Source organism: Lissotriton vulgaris, chromosome 5 (assembly GCF_964263255.1).
Source record: "Lissotriton vulgaris chromosome 5, aLisVul1.2, whole genome shotgun sequence".
Lineage (NCBI taxonomy): Eukaryota > Metazoa > Chordata > Amphibia > Caudata > Salamandridae > Lissotriton > Lissotriton vulgaris.
Genome location: NC_141693.1, coordinates 1,368,298,069 through 1,368,320,309, shown reverse-complemented (window position 1 = coordinate 1,368,320,309; position 22,241 = coordinate 1,368,298,069). Strand labels below are relative to the sequence as shown.

Here is a 22,241-nt window from a genome sequence, read left to right as displayed (position 1 = left end):
TGGAAGCATGCATAGGAATACTCTTGTCACTACCACTCACATTCTTTCTGTCAACCAATTCTCTGATCCAAGGAGGCACCAGTTTAGAAGCTGGTTTTCTGCCTTGCATGGCAGTGAAGGGAACCACTCCTGTAGTGGAATTCTCAGTTGTGCGATAAGCCCATACCAATTCGCTCAAAGTCTCATCTATGTCAAGATTATTGGTGAGTGCCAAACTTATTGCGCCTTTAATCATGCGATTGGCTCTTTCGACAATCCCATTGGATTGTGGGTTGTACAAAGTGATGAATGAATGTTTAATACCATACTCATTAAGGAATTCTCTCATCTCACTGGAAGTCAACTGGGTCCCGTTGTCCGGTTGTCCGTAATAAGGACTGTGGGATAACCTTCTTCTTTGAAAATCATGCGTAGTACTCTAATGGTAACTCTAGTGGTTATTACAGGTAGGAGATAAACAATGAGCCACCGAGTATGGACATCCATTACAACTAAGCCAAATCTTTTACTGAGGTTGACACCCGGCATAGGTCCGATAAAATCAAGGCATATGCTGTGCCACACCATGCCAGGGTCATGGATGGAACTATCGACAGATTGGGGTCCCACCTTGAGTCTCTTCTCACTTTCGCAACACTCACTGCATCTCTCAACCCAATCAGCAACATCTCCATCCATTCCAGGCCACCAAAATTCATTTCTCAAACGTTTCTTTTTAATAGTTTGGCCCAAGTGCCCTTCATGCACTAAATCAAAGAGTCTCTTATGATTGCTAAATGGGGGAATTATCTTACCACCGCGCATGATAACCTGATCTACGACAGTGGATAACTTGTCAATGACTGCATTAAAAGGTCTAATGCTGATGGGCAAGGTGCTTTCCCTACATCTTCCCTTCGAGATGCGGTTCATTACATTTTTTTAGAACTTCATCCTGAGACATAGCTTCTGCCCACTCTTTCTTACTGATAGCGCCATAACTCCACTGAGCCACGTCCTCAACACTAGAGATAGCTCCTTCTCTCTCTCTTTTGGACACCCCTGTCTTGTCTACTTCCTCCTAGTCTAAGGATAGGTGCGACATACAATCGGCTTGGACATTACGCCAGCCCGAAATGAATTCAACATCAAAATTATACTCTTGTAGTCTGGAGGCTAACCTAGCCAGTCTGGCTGATTCCTTTCCTGTTCCACCTGGTGATAGTATTTTCAACAAAGGTTTATGGCAAGTGCGTAGCTTAAATCTGCGCCCCACACATACTTCCTGAAATATTCCACACCCCAAGCAGCTGCCAGTGTTTCTTTTTCTATAACAGAGTAACAGCGCTCAGTAGAAGACAAAGTGCTAGAAGAGAATGCCACAGTTTCTTAACTAGTGCCATCATTCTGCGATAATACAGCCCCTATGCCAGTGTCACTTGCATCCACAGTGATGACAGTTTTTCCATTTACATCAAAAGGAACCAAAATGCCTGCGATGCATATTTCCATCTTTATGTTGTCAAACAATTTTTCTGATCATCCCCCCAACAAAACTTGACATCTTTCCTCATGAGTACCTTAAGGGGTTCTGTCTTACTTGCGAAGTTCTTGACACATTTTGAGTAATACTCAATTAACCCAATGAATGAGCGCAATTGGTCTCTATTGGTAGGAACTGGAGCCAATTTTATAGATGCCAGTAAGTCCCTATTTCGTTTAACACCATCAGACGAGATGGAATACCCCAGGTATTCCACCTCAGTTGCCAGAAAGGAACATTTTTCCCTGCATAACGTTAAACCTGATTCTAGAATTCTGCCTAGAGCATCTTTCAAGGCAGTGTTATGATCACTCACACTCTCACCAAATACCAAGATATCATCCTGGAAATAGATGAAATGTTTTAGAACTTTGAAAATCTCTGTGACCATCCTCTGAAATACACTTGCGGCTGAACATAACCCGAAGGGCATCCTGGTAAATTGAAATATCCCTTCATTGGTGATGAAGGCTGTCAAGTGCTTTGAAGATTCATGCAAATGTATCTGATGATAAGCATGACGAAGGTCAAGTTTTGAAAGGTGTTTGGCCCTTCTAAGCAATACCATAAGTTTGTTTATGTTAGGTAGAGTAAAAGTGTAAGGAATGATGTTCTGATTCAAACTTCTAAGATCAACACAGAAACGTAAATTTCCATCTGCTTTCTGTGAAAATACAACCAGAGAAATCCAAGATGAGCACTCCATCGGCTCGATGACTCCATTAGATAACATTTCGTCCAACATTTTACCTCCCCCCTTACCATGATGGGAACCTTTCTCAGCTTGTGTTGCACAGGAACAGCATTACTTTTAAGCTTTATCTTGCGAACATATCCCTCTAGGTTGCCAAGCTGATCTCTGAAAACATTTTTACCTCCCTCCAAGATGTCTTCGACTGAAAGGTCATCCACCACCATGACTTGTTCAACAGCGTGTGGGTCAATTCTAATATGGAGGTCATATTGGTGATACCAACCCAAAATAGGGGGGCCCGATTCTACTATATACACTTTACCTTTGACGGATCAGTTGCCATGTAGCCTAGTATGTCTATCTGCTCACCTTGATAGGATCCAGTGTTAATATCTTTGGGTAGTAATTTATTGTTAGGCCACTCCTGCTTGAAAATTCTTTTAGGTATGATGGTATATAGTGACCTCGAGTCAACCATTAAATCAACTCTTTTCTTTTCAATGACAAATCCTGCTTTGGGCCTGTGTTTCCTTCTGTCATTTAAATTATGAGGTTCAGTGAGAAGGATTTCTCCATCCTCAACAACATCATACAAAGAAGGTTCAACGCACAGGATTCTATCAGGTCTGTAAGAGCATTCATAAACATTAGACTCTTCCGATAACATTGCTACCTTTCCTTTGTTTGCATCTCTACACATTCTTGCAAAATGGCCCTTGCGGCCACCCCTTCTACATTCTTTCCCAATGGCCCAACACTGCTTTGAGTCAGACGTGTGATAAGTACTACCGCACTTTCCACAAGTCTTATTTCCAAATCTGCTGGGATACATTTTACCCCCTAAAGTATTCTTTACACCTTTGAACCTAGTAGAGGCAGCTACCTCCCCTTCACAACCCTCCACAACAGAAGTTTCACTCTCATTAGACATGTTAATTTTTGAATCCTTGCGATCCATTTCTTTCATGCAAGAATCCGACTCTTCTATTATTTTAGCAATATCAATTGCATCCTTAAGAGAGGGGTCTTTAGCAGCCCATTAGCGTTCCTGAGTTTTTCTGCTTCTACATTGAACAATCAGTTGATCCCGGATCATTTCCTCATTCATAGGGCCAAATTTACACTTTAATGAGAGTTTGCCAAGTCTAGTGACAAAGTCATCAATAGACTCCCCTACTTTCCTTGGCTCGGTATAAAATCTGTATCTTCTCATCGCGATATTTGTTTCTTTCGCAAATCTCAATTCTAATATTTTTCATGCCTCTTCAAAAACATTATCAATGGGTTGACCACGTTTATGGTTTGCAACAGGTAAGTACTTAAAAATATGTTGTCCTTCTTTACCTAAATCAGTAAGTAAAATCGCTTTTTTTCTATTGCTGCTGTAGTCCTACGCATCCAAGGCTTCCAAATAATTATCAAACATCTCAATCCACTCATCCCATTCTATACTTGGATTCCCTGGTTGATTAAGAAAGTGGGGAGGATTAGACACTGCTGAGACATCAACGCTGTTACATCCATTTTGATTTAAATGTATACTCCAAAACTAATTCGACTAGTAGAAATGCAAGGGATATCTGCTCATTCTTCTCTATTTCTATTTATTTTTAGATGTAATGTTAGATTAAAATAGAAATTGCATCAATAAAATAGTCAGAATTGTTAATAAACTAATGTGATCCTTGAGTGGATAGCAGTTCACTTTCTTTTTTTTTAATACCCAAAACAGTCTTCAGAGCAGGTCTTTTAGCAGTATATTAAATGACACATTTATACCACTTTATACCATAAGGTGGCAGTGTTTCTCCAAAAACAACTGCAGACTTCTGTTAAAAATGCCAGGCACACGCTTTGTTTACTGTGAACGTCAATTTCACTCAGTAGATAGATCTTTCGCCTCACAATTTCCTTTAGGGTCGCTCCACAGATCCTGACAAATGACGATTTTTCTCTTATATTTCACCGCATCAACACCTTCATTTGTGCAATCCCGCTCTCACACCCGGACTGTAATTTTTCTCCGATGTGGCTCATAACATACCCAGCATATTTATCGTGCCGCTCGCAGCTTAACACTTTTGTCAGTCCTGTCACATCAAGCAGACCTCTTCAAGTTTCCTTAAACTGCTTCCTCGACGTGGCACCTCTCATTCCCGGCATATTTATGACTCCGCTCCTCAGCTGACGTTCCTGTCACTTCCAGCATATGCTCATTTGTTCTTCTCATACGTATCCCTTAAAGTCTTCAAGCGTTCATTCTCAAAATACTCTTTTCACAGCGCTTGTAACTTCGTGGGCATACCTCTCTCCCTTGATACGTCGCGATAATTTATAACAATATTCTTTCTTCCACGATCGCATCGGAGGGGTTTACTCGACTCACATGAACTTCTATTTCTTCGCATGCCAACTCTCCACTGTACGTCGTGTTGCCTGCTGACCGAAGACCGTCCTCGTCGCCAAGAACATGTTGTAGCTGACAACATGAGGCGGAGACACAGTGTAGGTTCAGGCATTTATTCACATACCACAACACAACATCAGCGCACCCGCCGCCTTCAGCCAGCTGTTGTTAACTGACAGGTCAGCGTGTGCCTCTCGCCATAGAATGCTAACATCCCAACATTCCACCGTGGCGCGGAGAGCGGAGCCACGGTGTAAACAACATCAGAATAAAATGTCTACTTATTAGGATCATATTTTCAAAAAAGATATTTTGGGCAGAATATTTATGTCTCACAGTATTTATGACAATGATATTCCGACATGCAACCCTGCTCCGGCTCCCCTCTCCAGCTATTAAATACAACTTCGAACGGGGCAGTAATGTGATGAGGGGCCGTGAATATACAAAGAAACTAAATGGTTACAGCATCACCTGAATTACCTGGTAATTATGGTTTTCACTGTTTGTTTATTTTAAACAGTTTTATTAACACAATGATATGCAATATATGGACAATCATGATCAGCAATGCATAGACACAGATCAGACGTTACAGTAGTATAAGTATCATAGTTCAGTGCGGTATTGACACAGATAAGGCTGCAGTTATGTTGGTCATCTACGGGCTACATGTACAATCAGTTTTAACAGTCTGGACCTGGGATAGGTGCAAAGAGAACAAGGGCATATGAGGACTAGGAGGATGGAGGAAGAAGAGGGAAGGGTTGGGCTCCTCAACTCCCCTCATTTCTCAGGCTTTGCCACATTATGGTATGTCCCTCTTCCTTCCCCTCCTTACTCAGCCTGTAATATTTTAGCCAAGGGGCCTAGATTTTTTGAAACTTTCGGGGGCATTCTCTCGTCTGGTATGTCACTTTTTCGACTACCATGTAGAGATCCATATAGGCCCTCCACTCAGTAAGTGTGGGTGGATTTGGGGCTCCCCACTGACGAGATATATCCCTCTTTGCCACTATGAGCCCTAAATTGCATAAGAGGAGTTTGCTGAGTGGCAGGTCTATCTCAGTAGGAATGCCCAATAGGGCGTACTTCGGCTCCAGTTCTAGTTGCGCCCCCAACACTTTATTCAGTTCCCACAATACCTGGCTCTAGTACATTTAGATTCACCTACAGTCCCAGAGAGTGTGCATGTACCCTGTTCTGTTTTGAACTGCAGGCACTGAGGTGTCGCTGCTCTGCCTATGGTGTGGAGATGCGCCCTATCAAAATAAACTCTATGGAGAATCTTAAATTGTATGAGGCGTAGTCGCTGTTAAATGCGACTTCCCTCGGGTGCATCAGAGCCATGTTCCAGTCAATGTCCTCCACAGTCCCAGTGGTAGTTTCCCACTTGTCCCTGAGTGGCCCCAATTTATCTGGGATATTATTCATTAGTGTTTTCTAGGTCCATGAAATAGCTTTGTGGGAAAGCTCTTCCTGAAGTAATCTGTCTTCTGAATGGGGGAACTCTGGGATATCTGCAATGTCTATCCCCTCCGCTTTCCAGGTGTGTTACAGCCTGAGATACGAGTATCTCTGGGTGTCACACATTTGATATGTGCGTTTGAGCTTGTCAGAGGGAGCTAGAGTACCTACCTCCATGATGTCATCTGTTTTAGAGATCCTGAATAATTTCCATTTTTTAAGTCCTTGTAGTTTACCAAACTCTGGCAGTTTCACTCCCTCCCAAAGGGGGTCTCCCTCGTGATCCCTTTGCCCCATCCTATCTGTCTTTCCGCCCCACTCCAGGACTCTATTGCACATAGAGTGACCGGCAAAAGCTGATGAGCTCCCTTGCCTCTGTATATGTAGTGGAGGTGTTTCATTTCCTAAACTGCAATCGTTCTAGGGCGTAGGTGGGGTGGTCTCCCGCTGCATGCCCCCACTCATTAACCACTTTAAGATGGGCTCCCTGTAGTATGCTCTTATGTCTGGGAAAGCGAGTCACCCATTATATTGATTTCACTGAAGAATTTGTAATGCGACTCTCAGGTGTCTTCCTTCCCACAAAAATGTATGTAAGTCAGTGTTTATCATGTTAAATATAGCCTCGGGTATTCTGCAATATGTGTTTTGAAACACGTAGAGCAATTTCGGGAGCGTAATCATTATAATGCTGCTCTTCCCATTATCGTTAGTGGGAGTCGTCTCCACCTCTCAACATCCCAGTAAAATTCCGCGACCACCCTCTTGATATTCTGGTTAGGATTAGTCATGTCATTGGTGGTGATATATCGACCCAGGTATCGGAATCCCCCTTGGGCTACCTGAAAACATTCCGGAAGCCGTCTCCTGTCTATGGCTTTGCCTACCAAATAGATACTAGATTTGTCTCAATTAATATTATATCCTGCGTATTGGCCATATTCCTGAAACATGCTCAAGACTATCGGGAGTGTCCTGCCAGGGTTCATGATGTATAAAAAAGATGTAGTCGGCATAAAGCGACATGCGCTCATTTGGAAGGGTGTCCTCGTTGTTTTTAAAACCAGTAATTCCTGGGTGTTTCCTAATTACACAGGCCAACGGTTCCAGTACAAGTGCAAACAGCTACGGGGACAGGGAGCAGTCCTGTTAGGTGCCTGTCTGGACTTGGAAGGCCTCTGAGGTCATCCTACTTACTCGGACCCTGGCCAAGGGATTGGTGTAGAGTAGTTTCACTCAAGCTATGGAAGCTGGGGCAAATCCAAACTTCGACAGGGTTTGTCTCAGGAATGTTCAATGTACTGTGCCAAAGGCCTTCTCCGCATCTAAGGAAAGGAACATGAGTGCTGTGGATCTATTCTTTGCAGATTCTATCCAATTGGCTAGTCGGCGGAGATTAAGTCTTGTGGCATAAAGCCGAATTTGTCCCAATGAATATTACTGTCAGGAGGCGTGTCGCCAACAGAGTGGCCAGTATATTTGTTTCTATGTTCAGTAAAGATATGGATCAGTAAGACCCACATTTCGTTGAGGTTTTTCCAGGTTTATGTATAACCACCACTGTGGCCTTTCACAGGTCTAGCAGGAGTGTCCTTTCTTCTAGGGGTGCCTGGAACATATTCAAGAGGTATGGGGCCAGTAGATTGGCATTGTGTTTAAAAAATTGTGATGGAAGCACATTCTGGCCTGGAACCTTTCCTGACTTTTCTCTGCCAATTGCATCACTTCTTCTAGGGTCAAGTCCCTCTCAAAAACCTCTCTATGCTCTTGGGAGAGGGAGGAACCTCTACTGTTTGCAAGTAAGAGTCATTTTGGCCAGTGTCTGGCGTTGGTCTGGCTCTGTATAACTCTGTATTATAGCGGGCAAAGGCATTCTCTATACTTGGGGTTGTAGTGTGTATCATGTCCTGCTCATGTATGGAAGCAACCCACCTCACCTCCCGCTCCATCTTACACAACCAGGCTAATAGTTTTCCAGCACTGTCTCCTGTTTCATATAACTGGTGTTGTGTGGCCAGGAGTTGGGATTTCACTTCTTGAGTGATTAGGCTTTTGAATTCTCTCCTTGTTGTCTCTATCTGCCGTAGCTTGTGGTGATCTATATTTGTATCTATTTTTTTCTCTAATTATAGAAGTCTGTGCTCCAGTATCTCTATTTCCCGGGTCTGTTTCCTTTTTTTATGGGCTATGATATTTTGCGCCCTGCCCCTTATCACCGTTTCATAGGCCTCCCGTAGATTTACTGCAGAAGACACTGCGCTCTCGTTTTCTTGAAAGTAAAGTTCCGAGTCTGTTCGGATCTCGTGGGCTCACTTTTTTATCTTGCAAAACCTAAGCTTGCAACCTCCACTTTCCTTGGCTCCCTGTTTTTCTCCCCACCGACTGTCAACCAGAGGTGAGAGGTTGGATATGCCCCTTGCCAGATATTCCACCTTCTCTATTACTTCCACTTCTCCCAATGGGTTGAAAAGGTGGTCTAGTCTGGAGAAAACCTTGAAGGCTCCTGAAAAATATGAGCATGTACGGTCTATAGGGTGCTGGCGTTGCCAGACCTCAGTCAACCCCAGTGTGTTTAGGAACTGTTAAAGGTGTGCGGGGAACATGTTCCAAATCTCACATGTGTACGGTCTAATTGTGGGTTGATAACGTTTAAACCAGAACCAATAATATGTGGGGAGGGACCCGAATCTCTGAGTAATCAGACTACCTTGTAAGTGTGTTGTTACAGTCTTGGGTGAGCACACACACTGATCCATGTAAGCTCCCTATGGCCCCAAAGTCCCCTGTATCGCCACATACGTTCTACAGGGGTCTGTCCACGTTCTAGATGCATGGAAGGGTGGTGACTTCTTAATTAGTATTGTGACACCCCGCGATCCCGATGAGAAGCCCGCATGCACCAATGAAATGTACTTACCCCTCCCCAGAAAAGAGCAGTGAGAGCCTATTAGGTGTGTCTCTTTTAAGAGAAAAATATCTGGTTTGAGTCATTTAATGTACTAGCTGACCAGTCCCCTTTTAATTTGTATTACCTAATCCATTGACATTCCATGTCAATACTGAATATTTCCCCTCGCCCTTTGTTTATGTCTCTGCTCGTCACAGGTTTTATATTGTGTCTCATCTGGGTTCTGATTTTTTCCAGCTGGGCCCCTGATCTTGGTATGTCTGTGAATTTTGCTAAATTTCGTAAAACAAACCCCAACTCTAATTGTTGACTTCTCTGTGATCTCCCTCCCATCCCCCCACACCCTCCCACCACCCACGCCACTCCCCAATTGGTCAGCATAACAAATGCAGCTCAGCTGAAGCTTGAGAGGTGTGTCTCCTCCCCCCTCCCTCAACCCTTATTCAATATCTAAAGATCGTAAGTTTGTATTAGAAGGCGTTGCCCCTTGGGTGTAGCATACAATGTCTCTGTATACTGAGCTAGTGTCTTACTGTCTCGCTGCAGCTGTTCAGCCCATCATTTAAGCCTTCTTCACCGCTCTTAGATAGTTGCTGCTGTTGTGTCTCTGTGGTGGCAGGTTGCTAGCAGTGTTCTTCAAGTTGGTGGATAGTCTGTAGGATTAGGTGTTCGCTATCTGCATTTGAGGAATTTTCTTGGTCAGAAGGACCCGAGGTAGTCTGATCTTGGGACTTGCTGTGTTGTTGGTTATCTTTAGCTCATGTCTTTTCTCCGTCTGAGTCAGATATCTGTGTCTTTTTATGTGCGAGTCTTCTGGCTTGGAATGGTGTTCTAGGATACGCCCTCCGTGTCTCTGTTTCTTGCCTACGCCTTGTGGGTAGCCACTCTTCAAGCCAGGCCCAGGCCTCTTCTGGACTTTGGAATAAGTGTGAGCTGCCTTGAATATAACTTTGAGTTTTGCCGGGAATAACAGCAGATATTGGATCTTGAGAATCCGTAATTTAGCCTTAACAGATTCAAAGGTTCTTTGCTGTTTCTGCACTTCCCGGGAGTAGGTTGGCAACACCATTATCCGCTTATTAATATATTTTATGTCACCCTTTTGAGGTACTTCTTGTAAATTGAGATCATGGTCTTGAAAGTTAAGGAAACATGCAATCAGGGGTCTCGGAGGGGCTCTATGAGATGGTTGGAAGCTCAGCATCCTGTGTGCTCTCTCAATTATGAAGCAAGTTGAAAACTGTGTGTTTGGGAGAGAGTCTTTGAGCCATGTCATGAGGAAATGCCCAGGGTCCTTTCCTTTTGATCCCTCTGGGAATCCAACAAAACGCAAGTTATTCCTTTGGGCCCTGTGTTCAGCATCATCCACTGTCCAGGCCATCTCCTTCAGTGAGGCAGCCAGCCCCGTGACCTCCTTCCTCATGGTATGGAATATGTATTTCACTTCAGATATTTGTGCTTCAGCTTTAGTCACTCTTTCCGAGAGTTTACATAGGTCTTGGCGCAGCAGGGTCACCTCTGTACACACCTCCGCCATCTTCCCCTCTAAAGTTTCTCTGTAAGCTTGTCTGCCCTGTAATATGGCTGCCTTGTCTGGTGTGGATGCAACCTCACCCTCCGCTCCTTGAGTTTGTGGACCACTTTAGTATACTTTTCCAGTTTACCTTGCCTCCTGAGTTTTGGGTCTTTATCTCGTGCCATGTTTGCTTCTGTAACAAGTATATTCAAGTGTTCTCAGCAAGGTTTGGATTTCTGTTTCTTGACCGAGGCGGGAGGAGGGGGAACCCCTAGGTAACTGATGAGTTCTTCTGGGTGGTGAGAAAGACACCACAGTGACTCATTTGTGGCAGCTAGTTTGGCACATTCACAGATTACTCCTCCAGTGCCTTCAGGCCTTGCTTACGTGTCTTCCTATTCCTTCAGAGTTCTTGTCTACTACAATGCCTTCCCAGATGTGGGGGCCACAATTCGAGTCTATCTGCTCAGGGAGGGGGTCACAGATCAGCTGCACAGTTATAGGGTGTGGCACTTTCCACTATTCTGCTCATTGGCCCTTGGTGTGCATCCGAACCTCCCCCCTGTCAACAGTTCTATCTCACTTGTAAATCAGGCGCTGGAGCACGGGAGAGCCCAGTGAAGCCTATTGTCTAAGTTCACCCCATGGTCACTTGGCACTGGTAAACTCAGCCCATCGCTGTGATGGGATCGAGTGTGGGGGGGCTCTCTCCACTGTTCCACCATGGTGACTGTCCCTTGCTGGTACCCTCTCTCCCTGAGGCGTGTGTCTCACCTCTTGTTTATAGGCCCTTCCTCTGCCTATCAATCTAGACTTGGAGTGGGGGGAGGGGGCCCTTCGAAATGTAGCTTCTAGTGTCTTCAAAATGGGGGCCAAATTCGCATGTCACTACGGTGGTAGCAGCCCCCAGGCTCTTTATCCCCTTCATCAGGGGTATTCCAGGCCCCTCAGTCTCGCTGTCCTTCCCCCGGGCACTCACCACCCGCGTATGTCCTGTTCTGTCTCCTTGTTCACGGATTTCAACCCTGGCAGTCGAAGTGTGGGCGCGGCCTGTATGTGATGCCTCAATGCTCCTGTGTTCGTTTATCCGCTTCACCGCCTCTGCCTTCCTTTGTCCACCATTTTCCCTGCTTTGCATTCTCTGATGGGAGGGGGGGAACACCATAGATTCAATTATGTATGCGCTGGGCCCTCCGAATGTATCTCAGCATTCTTTTCCTCCTTATTTTGCCAGAGAGTAGGTCCTCGCCAGCCAGAATCGGGTCCCTCTCACCGAACAGCGCTCACCTCCCCGCTTCTGGACGGGGCTCCGTCACAGCTCTTTCTCTCATCCCAGCTGGGGGGGAAGGCGGAGTTCTTGTAGCCTACTTCTTCTTCATTCGTCCCTCAGCAATCTCTCGGATGAGGTACTCCTCCTCCGTCATCCCCTCCAGTCAGCCTATTGTCTACAGTGCACCCGCAGTTCCGGAGACAGATCTCTCCCTCTTGTCTCTCCCCCAGTCTACTACTATGGTCGCAGGCAGAAGGGAGGTAGCCGGGTGAAGGAACCCCGCTTCTCACCATTTGCTCCTCACCACTGCCGCCGTCCGGGTGACCCAACCGGTTTATTCCATTAGTGGGTCGCCACCATCTTGTGCAGTCGAGTCCGGCTGTTCCTCTGCTCCGTTCTCCATGAGCTGTATTTCGCCTGTACTCGATTATTTCGGGCTCCTTTGCAGCAGTAATAGGTCTGGGGGTTGTATGGTCCCCTCAAAGCTCCCAATGGGTGTCAATGGCCAGGATTAATTACATGATTTCTATCGGGCACTCGGAGCCGCCGATAGGCCCAGCTACTCAGCCATGTTGCTTGCCACGCCCCCCCCAAGGTTTTGACTGTTGACATTGGAAAATCTGATTCTAAAATGGCTTCTTTTAACCTTAGATCTGTGAACTGGCATACAACCATTAGACTAACAGACATACATACAAGGCTTGTCACTGGCTGTCTGAACTGTCCTCCATATAATCACTGCATGGTGCCACCACCCTGGGGAGCAAAGACGTTTTAGGGAGGAGCCCTACCTTTTCTACCTTACATCAAACAGATGATGTTCATGCCATATTATCTATAAAAACTATTGGTCACAGTGTAAATATCCTTAAAATGCCATGGGATGTTCAAGAATGACTATGGATCCTATGCCTCACTCAAACACGTAAGTGGCTGAAGAGGGCTAACTAAAAGCACCTTTCAGGATGTAAATGTACATGTGTCTTATGTATGTGTATTGTGTGAAGGGTGTGACAAGAGGTATTGTCTGTAGCCAGATTTTAAAATGTGAATGAAAACTTATTTGTGCAAGTATATAAATGTCTTAACCCTGGAAATGCCTACTTTATGCAGTCGAACCAGCCTAAGCACCCAGCACATGGGTAACTTGTGCTGACTGCACCACCGCCTGGGAGCCTCTCTCTGAATCTGCTTTCCCTAATAATAAATTCCTGGTTCATAGCTACAGAGCAAGTAAGGCTTTGCTCCTACAATTTATTTAGTAAGTACTTGATTATGTTTAGAGTACTTATTTCCTGCGTTGAAGAAAATTACAAGTGTTTTACCACTAAAAAGTGAATTTGATTATACTTTTCAACAGTTATACAATGAAAGCCTGCTCCGAGCAGTCTACACGTACCTTCACAGACTGGTTCAGTTACGTCAGCCATAATTAATCCTGAAAATAAAAAGATAGCAAAAAAGTCTGTTAAACAAGATAGATGATGCATGCATAGGTTACTCTATACGTAAGAAAGCATCAAAACAGATTTCCTCCCATCCACGATCCCCTCCACATGTCAGACATATCAATATTGCTAGAACCATCACATAAGGTTAGTCAGGTAATTAGTTGCACAGTAATATTGGTATTAAGGTCATGTGATAATGCTGTCTGGGAGAGTAAGCATCATCACCACGCACATGACACGCATGGCTATTGCAGAGTGAGATTTTAGGGTATGTTTGTTAAACGAGATTGCTCCGAATTTTGGGTCAGGAGGTCAATACAGATTTATGGCTGATTAGTGGCGCTGGAATGATTATTTCGAGTGGGAGTGTTGTCATCAATGTTAGATGTAAACAAACCAAAGTGTCCAGGAAGACTAATACCATGGATTTGATGGGCACCCTAAACCATCAATTAGAGGGCGCCTCAGCTTTATTCAGCTCAATTTCTTTTATATTTTGTAGAAATAATTACATAAAATTGTGCACGTCGTGAAATGGATAACACGCGATTAAAACAGTGGCATACAATATTAATTTGAACAATTACTCAAATACAATATACACAACAACACAAAAGGGTTGTGCAATAGTGACAGAGAGACATACAAATAAGAAATTTAATAAAAAAAATATGTGAATACAGTCCTGTTTGACCAGTCCTAATTCTGTAAATAAGCACTAGGCAGACATCCTCTTTTCTATATGTCCAGCCTGTGAGCCAGAGATGGGGTTACACAAGTTTTTTGGGTGTTGCCTGGCAGGGAAGAGAATGACATTGATTCCCTTATGGCACACCCCTGATTGGAATTCCCTATACTTAGCCAACACGTTTCGAACCCGTATCGATTGTAAAGTTCTTCTCAGGGCTTGGAATTGCCCGTCAGTTCTTAGTTTAACAGTGGAATGCCAGCTACTGGGGAAGGGCGGCATTCCTCTTACTGTGAAGGTTCTTTCGCTCTAGTTAGGGTAAACTCTGTGTGGCATTTGTATACGGACCTGTGTGGGCTTGATTTCTCGTGAACGCATCTCAGAGGGTCACAGTCAATCTCGCTTTGCTACTTGAATTGATTACAAAAAAGCCTTCTGCTGCTGGAATGAATCAGACAGCATGCAGGAATCCATTGCGCTGAATAATGGGTGGAAATTGGATGTCAGGGAATATTTATAATTTATGCATCAGCAAGTAAAATGTCTTTATTTGTTTTGATATTATTAAAATCTTTCTTTTCAGCATCATTTTCAGAATAACAAAAAAGTGATTTGTTGGTCTTTTCCTAACTGCTGATGTGTCTTGAAATATTTGTACAGTTCATGTACAGATGCTTAAAGTGTATTGTGGTAAAAAAAAAATGTACCTCCTTCAGTCTAGCCCTTCACACAACTTGTTCCCCAGCAAGATTGTTGAGTTCACAAGAGCCTCGTGATTTTCAGAGAAAGAAAGAAAAGTAAACACCAATCTCCACGTTAAAAGAATATGCAACAATTTGCAGAACAAATAGCCTGAAATTAGACCTCTATCTTTGAAGGCATAGGAAATGGATCACGAGAAACAGGCATCAGTAGTGCTCAATCAGCTACTGAACGGTTATTTTGGGAGTGCTGTAGCACCCCTGCATCCCCTCTTCCAGCACCTATGTGTCTCGTACTCCTTAGCGGGTTTACCTGCTCATTTACCATACTTACCTGGGTCCATAAACATTCACACTTCGAACAGGTAACCCCTTGCTGATCAGGATTTTAATGTAACTTTTAGGATTTATACCTGTACCATTAGACTGGCCAATTCTTGTCACCGGTACCTAGAGTCCTAAGGGATCAAAGGTGTTAGAATCATAGGTAGAAAAACAACATTTGCATGCATAAAATACCCACAGACTCGGGAAAGGTTTAACTGCTTTATCTATGTAAATTCTTAAATGTCAGAGTCCATACATTTGCAATTAAAGCTCTTTCAATTAGGTAGATAATGATCAGAGCAAAGATATGCAGAGATTTTATGAGACTGTCTTTAAGCATTTGAACATAGGAAAGGTAGAAAAGGGAAACAGTACGATGACATACCCAGACAGGTTATATTTACCTAGAATGGTGTGAAGACCAACCCTGGCCACGGGCTGGGACAAAGATACAGGACTCCCAAGAGTCCAGGTGCCAAAGAACTGGACAGGTTCAGATCAGGACAGGTGAAGACCAAATCAGGACGGACGTAGGTCAGGACAGGTACCCTCAGCTAAGTGCAACGCCAGCGTCACACCCCTCTCTGAGACTAACAGTCAGACCCGGATTGGGTTATCGATTCTCCTCCCACAGAACCCCGATTGGGTTATCGATTCTTCTGACAGAGTGCCCTGCCAGCACCACTCATTTGCCTATTCAGTATGTTGGGTCAGTGACAGGTCAGCTATATCCAGACAAGTCGGACAATCTAACTTGCTAAGCCTACCTCAGTTATACCATTTTCCAGGGCAATGTACTACCCCCCAGTGTTGCGAATTTGTGTGTTCCCTTAATTTGATTGGTCAAAAGGCGAGGAGAGGTCATCACACCATACCAATATGAGATCATTTGATGCAATAATGCAAATTATCTATCCCGCCCATAATTTTATTTTCCCATGCACTTTTATTCCACCCAACAATGAATGGTCCAATAGTAAATACAATGTTAAAACAATTTAACAAGTTGTCTTCCTCTTGGAAGTTCATAAGGTGGGGTTCCCAGGCGCATCGCAGTCAAGACTATCACTGGCACAGGTTCAATGCCATGGCTCGAGTACTTTTTGGAAATCCTGCACATGCGCGATGAGGGTTTTTAAATATGGAGTTACATTCATTCTCCAGGCCCAAACACGAGCTAGTAGCAAAGTCAAAGATAATTTTTTTTTAGAACAAATAATAAATGAATGCACTGTATACCACTCATCTCTACTCTATTCCCATTACTTTATTTTAACTACAGCATTAATAGTTGAGCAGAACAAACAATGTTTAGTACAAGCAGCAGCATAAGCATTAGTATGTGAAACATAAAGCAACCATCTTTAGTTCTAGTGCGTAGAAGCAAAGATTTCCCACCAAAGCAGAGAGTATGTCACACCACGTGAGTGTGGCAAACGCATGCCCAGTGAAATTCCCGCGTTGCAGCAGCAATATTAGGCCACTCGAGTTACTGTTAGTAAAAGCACATAGGTAAGCTTCCCCTAGATACTAGAAATATTGTGTGGTGCAATTATTAGTTAGACAAATATGTTGATTAATACATTAGAGGTTATTTCGAGAGGATTGAAACCTTGCTCCGTCAATTCCCCTCTTTGATGATATTTTATATCATCACAAATTACAGAAACAGATGCCAACTTTCAACACTTTCCCAATTCATTCTCTTCAAATGCTCTGTTTGGTATTTTCTCATTGTTCATTTCAAATTTTTTAATCTTTTTATCTAAATTTCCATTTAATTCTTCCAGCTCAATTTCTTCAAAATTTATTTTCTTTCGTTTCTTATTTACTGTATGTCTTTTTGTTTCTGCAACACTTGCACCAAATCATTATACCTAAAACCAGTGGGGCTATTCCCGACAATGGCATTAGTATTTTACCTACAAAACTCTTTCCTACATTAGTAAACCAACTACCTACAGAGGAGAGACCATTAATTAGTCTCTTCCATGCACTATCAATCTCCAGTGGTTTCAATTCTTCTTTCAAATGTGTAATGTTTCTTGCATACTTCCCAACTTTGACACTTTCATCTGGAATATAAGTGCAACAATGTTGCGTTTTCAGTATTTTACATACTCCGCCCTCTAGCAGTGTCAGTCGATAAGCGATCCACCACTGTTGACAATTTGCAAATTCTTTGAGTATTCAAAACCACTCCCACTGAAAGCATCAATGCACTAAATATATTACCTACAATTACAGCAAAACCAGCTCTTTTATGACGCGTTAGTCCATTAGTTTCTTCATTGCTTCCAGTGATTCTTTTTACATGATGTACCTTTGGGAATACTAATCCAAAACAGCAACTTCTATACCAGTGATCATGCAATTTAAAATACGCCTTGTTCGCACAAATATTATAAATAAATTGCGGGAAATACTGGTTCAGTTCCATCTTTGAAACCACAACCCCCAATGATTTTAAAATTGTGTTCACATTCACTGGAACCAATGAATATATTATTATAATATTCAGTTTTTTTCCTATGGAGACAGAGTTTCCCTTTCTTTTCGAAACCCAGCAGCATAGCAGCTTGAGTCTTGCCATTTGAGGTAAACTCTTTACTTAAGGCCCATTTAGGAATCTTGCGTTTCTGTTCAGTAGGTTTTCTATGTAAATCCTGTCTCCTTTTCTCAACTAAATTTAGAAATATTTTCTCCTTCTCATGTAACTTGCATGTTAAATTATATCTGCGTGCTTCAGCTATATCTATTGATCCTACTGTTAGAAAATACTCTCCCATGAAATGTGTAGAGTCTCTAATACTAAGGACAGGGTTTAGATTTCGACGTAAAGGAACTTCAGAGAATATCACATCAAAATTAGAAGAATAATACTGTAATTTTCCAGTTCTATAGAATAAACTAGCTATAATACTACATGAAATACCGTATGTCAGAGGCAAATGGTGGTATGTAACCCCTTCAGCTACCAATGTGGGAAACTTCATGCACACATAACAATCACTGATTTCCATATCTTCTACATAATGTACCAACAAATTTGCAAATACATTCAAACTAGTTCTAATTCTAGCTCTACTATAATGTAAATCTACCTCATGCTATCATTGCTGCGGGTAGGGTAGGCTTCCACCCATTTTGAAAACAGGCAGACAATGACAAAGACATATTTCAATCCTCGACAAGGGGGTAACTGAATGAAATCAAGTTGTAGTCTTCTGAATGGGCCTTCTGCCTTTCTGATTTTCCTGGGGCAAACTACAGTTCTCCTACCAGGATTCTTTTGTTGACAAACCAAACACCTCTGACAAAGACTCTCTGCTACATTCCTGAACCTCGCATTCAACCAGGTTTGTCTTAACAACCTGATCATTGCATCTCTACCTGTGTGGGTGTCTCCATGGTACATCCTAACCATAGGACCAAGCATACAGTCTGGTAACTCAGGTCTCCCATCCAAATAAACAATAACACCATCTCCAGCCCTCCTCCGACATCCTATTTTTTCCCATTCTTCCTTTTCTTTTAGTTCTGCTTCATTTTGTAAATCTTTCACTTCCTCCCACGTTTTCACACATCCAAGCAACATAAGTTGGCAACTGCTTCCTTAAGACTCAATTTTCTTGTTCACTGCTATTTTGAATTTTGCACAATGTTGGGCTACTTGGTCAGCATAACGATTACCTGCTGCCACATTTGTTATTTCCAGATTGGTGAGCGGCACACTTGACCACAGCCACTGTTTCTGGCAATTTAATTGCTTCTAGCAAATCTTTTACATAATGTCCATTTTTAATGGGAGTACCTGAAGAAGTCATGAACTCCCTTTGCATCCAAAGTTGGCCAAAGTCATGCACAACCTCGTAACCATACTGGCTATCAGTGTATATGGTTACTTTCCAATTTCTCCCAATTTCGCAGGCTTTTGTCAATGCAATCAATTCGGCTACGTGTACAGACTTGACTCCAGGTAAATAGGATGCTTCGACTATACCACCCAATGTGGACACAGCAAAAGCAGCACTCAATCCTCCTTCCTCATGTTGCATGCATGAACCATCTACAAACAGCTCATGTTCTGAATGTATTAATGGTTCTTCGCGAATGTCTGATCGTGGTTTAGTACTGTATTCTGTGAGATCTATACAATCGTGTTCGACTTTCTATTTTACTTCTTCAAAATGCGAATTGGGTAATAGGGTAGCTGGGTTCAGAACAGTACACCTGGCAATGGCTACATTTTCTGCACCTAGAATAATGCGCTCATACCTAGTCAGCCGACTTGGAGTCAGGTACTGAGTACGTGTTCTTGTCAATAGAATCACAACTGCATGTGGGACATACACGGTTATGGGTGTCCCATACTGATGGATTCGCTAAGCTCAAGACTCATGTAAGTTGCAGCTAATGCTTTTAGACATCCCAGCAACGCAGATGCCACTGGATCTATTGTAGCAGAAAAATATGCTACAGGACGTCGCATTAAACCATGGGTCTGAGTCAGAAAAGACAGTGCACAATTGTCACGTGCATCACAGAACAGTGCAAATTACTTAGAATAATCAGGCATTCCCAAAGCTGGGGCTGAGCAAAGACAGTCCTGCAATTTAAGAATGCTTTCGTCATCCCATTCTACTGGGTCCTTTGCTCTTTTCTTTGTCATTTGTATCAATGGCTTAGCTAGGACTGCAAGTCCCACAATCCATTGCCGGCAATAACCTACAACTCAGAGGAACATTCAGATTTCTTTCTGTGTTTTAGGCAGATTCATATTTTTAATTATTTTGATTCTTTCTGAGGTTACTCTTCTTACACCTCTTTCTATCTGGTTCCCAAGATATTTCACTGAAGTGGTACAAAATTGTAGCTTTTCAGGTGACACTTTATGTCCACCGTCGGCTAAATGATTCAGTAATGCAATTGTGTCGACAACACAGTCATTTCGAGTTTTAGACGCCACCATCAGGTCGTCTATATAATGCAACAGGACAGATTGTCTGGGCAGCACCAAAGACTCAAGACATTTTTTCAGTATCTGATTAAAAATCAAAGTACTTTCAGTATACCCTTGAGGAACATGATTCCAGATATAGACATGATCGTCAAACTTGAACGAAAATAAAAACTTGCTATCTGGATGCAATGGAATAGAGAAAAAGGCATGGCATAAATCAATTACAGTGAACCATCCAGCTCCCCACAGTATCTGATACAGAATCACAGCGGGATTTGGTACAACTGGATGACATGGGACGACAATTTTATTGATTTAACAAAGGTCTTGCATGACCCTGTACTTCCCGCTCCGTTTCTTTATGCCAGTTATAGGTGAATTACAGGGACTGCTCATTATTTCTTGTAAAATACCTTGCTCCACCAAACGCTCGGCAGCAACACCTGCTTTTATTTCTGGACTCATTTTGTACTGTCGAATATTTGGGTAGACTGCTACTTCCTTCACTGTCACTTTTATTGGGTCTACATTTGCCATTAATCCTACATCTTTTCCGGTAAAATCCCACACGTCAGGATTCACAGTTTTTTGCAGCTCAATTGGTAAATCGTCTAAGGTCACCTTTTTAATTTCAGTTTCTTGCTTGGCTAACATTAACTTGTAAATTCCGTATTCATCAGGTGTCTGTATTTCAACACCACTTGGGGTGCAAAAGATAGTGCAATTCATTTTGCACAACAAATCCCTGCCCAACACGTTCACTGGACTGGAGTTGCCCACAACAAATGTGTGCATTTCTTTAAAATTCCCTATTTGTACCTCCATGGTGTAGTGTAGTTCCTGTATTCACAATAGGCTCTGTGCATTGGAATAATATATCCTATAGATTAGACGTAGGACTGAAGTCAACTAGGTTCTATTGAATATACTAAACTTAATAGTGTGTGTGCCCGCTAACTCAGAGGTCACTAGAAACTTTCTCAAATAATCAAGAAGGGATTCGTTTCTGACAACCGTATAAACATGACAACTTTGTTTCCAAGAATAAGAAAATATGTCTCAGAGTAGCGGAAACAATAGATAAGTATTTCAATCGTGCATGCTTTGTTCCTACAGAGTTGCAGAGAAATAGAGAGACAGGTGTTTTCAATAAAACAGGTTTATTGAACAGCCTTCTTTCTCATGCAAGAGAGGTGAACTGCTACAATCGTTATGCAGAATGCAAAGTATAATGCGTACAGCGTAAACAGTAATATGAAATAATATTGTAAGAGCATTGTATGGTTTCTAAGCCATATACAAATACATACATAAATAACATAGACTAAAATACTCAACTGGTGCTTCTAAAATATGCCTACCCCAATGTACCTAACCTAGGTCTAGTACGAGGGAAGGAGTAAGTATTGTTTAGCATAATTTTTTGTTCTTTTGATAAGAGTCTACCAAAGGCTTCTCTAGGTTCCAATCAGCTCCATTCCTTGTTAGAATGAAGGAGGTCTGGTATCTTTGTCTCGGGACTCGATTTCCCAACACCCCACAAGGGGAGCCGGAAACATCATTTTCAGGATCTTATAATACAGGGCAAACCCACCCTGACGGGGGACACTGAGGTAGATAATGAGATCTTTAATCACTGGATTACGACTAGCCTAGAACAAATTAGCACTAAAGGATCGAAGAACATGTCTAAGAAAAAGAAAAAAATAGCACCCTGGTTCTCACAATCTCTTAGAGACAAGCGTGTTGAGGTCAGACTATTGGAGAGGAAATGGAGACACTCATACACAATGGAAGAACGACAAATTTACAAGGAAGCAAGAAATCAGTATCATGTGCTGATTAAGAACGCCAAAAAAGCATTCTTCTCTGAGGCAATCTTGTCGGCAGAAAATAAGCAGAAGGAGATCTTTAAAATAGTGGATGACTTTCTAAATCCTAAGATTACCAGACAAGACATTCCCCCCTCTCAGACCCTCTGTGACTCCATTGCGAACTATTTTGAGGCAAAGGTCCAGGATCTCACAAAAGATATATAATAGATATATATATATATATATATATATATATATATATATATATATATATATATATATATATATATAGATATAAAATAGGAACTTCAGACCCAGATACCAGAAAGGCGGAGCTGAATGAATTTCTGCCAATTAGTCTGGAAGACAGCCGCCAGGCAATCTTGACTGGAAGATCCGGTTCACCTTTTGATCCATGCCCCCCCAAGATACTACACTCTTTGATTGACCTAGTGAACCCGATTATTAATAACATAATAAATTCCTCTCTTACATCAGCTAAAATCCCTCAGG

At 42.5% G+C, this 22,241-nt stretch overlaps 1 protein-coding gene across 1 annotated transcript in view; it reads right to left on the bottom strand.

The window, feature by feature from the left end:
* The window catches only part of LOC147712614 (uncharacterized), a 268,396-nt gene that overhangs the window by 96,905 nt on the left and 149,250 nt on the right, over positions 1–22,241 (bottom strand). Inside the window, exon 2 of the mRNA XM_086923318.1 lies at positions 13,184–13,222. Coding sequence (XP_086779444.1) covers positions 13,184–13,214 — 31 coding nt within the window. The 5' untranslated portion in view covers positions 13,215–13,222. The remainder of the gene's footprint in view (positions 1–13,183; positions 13,223–22,241) is intronic.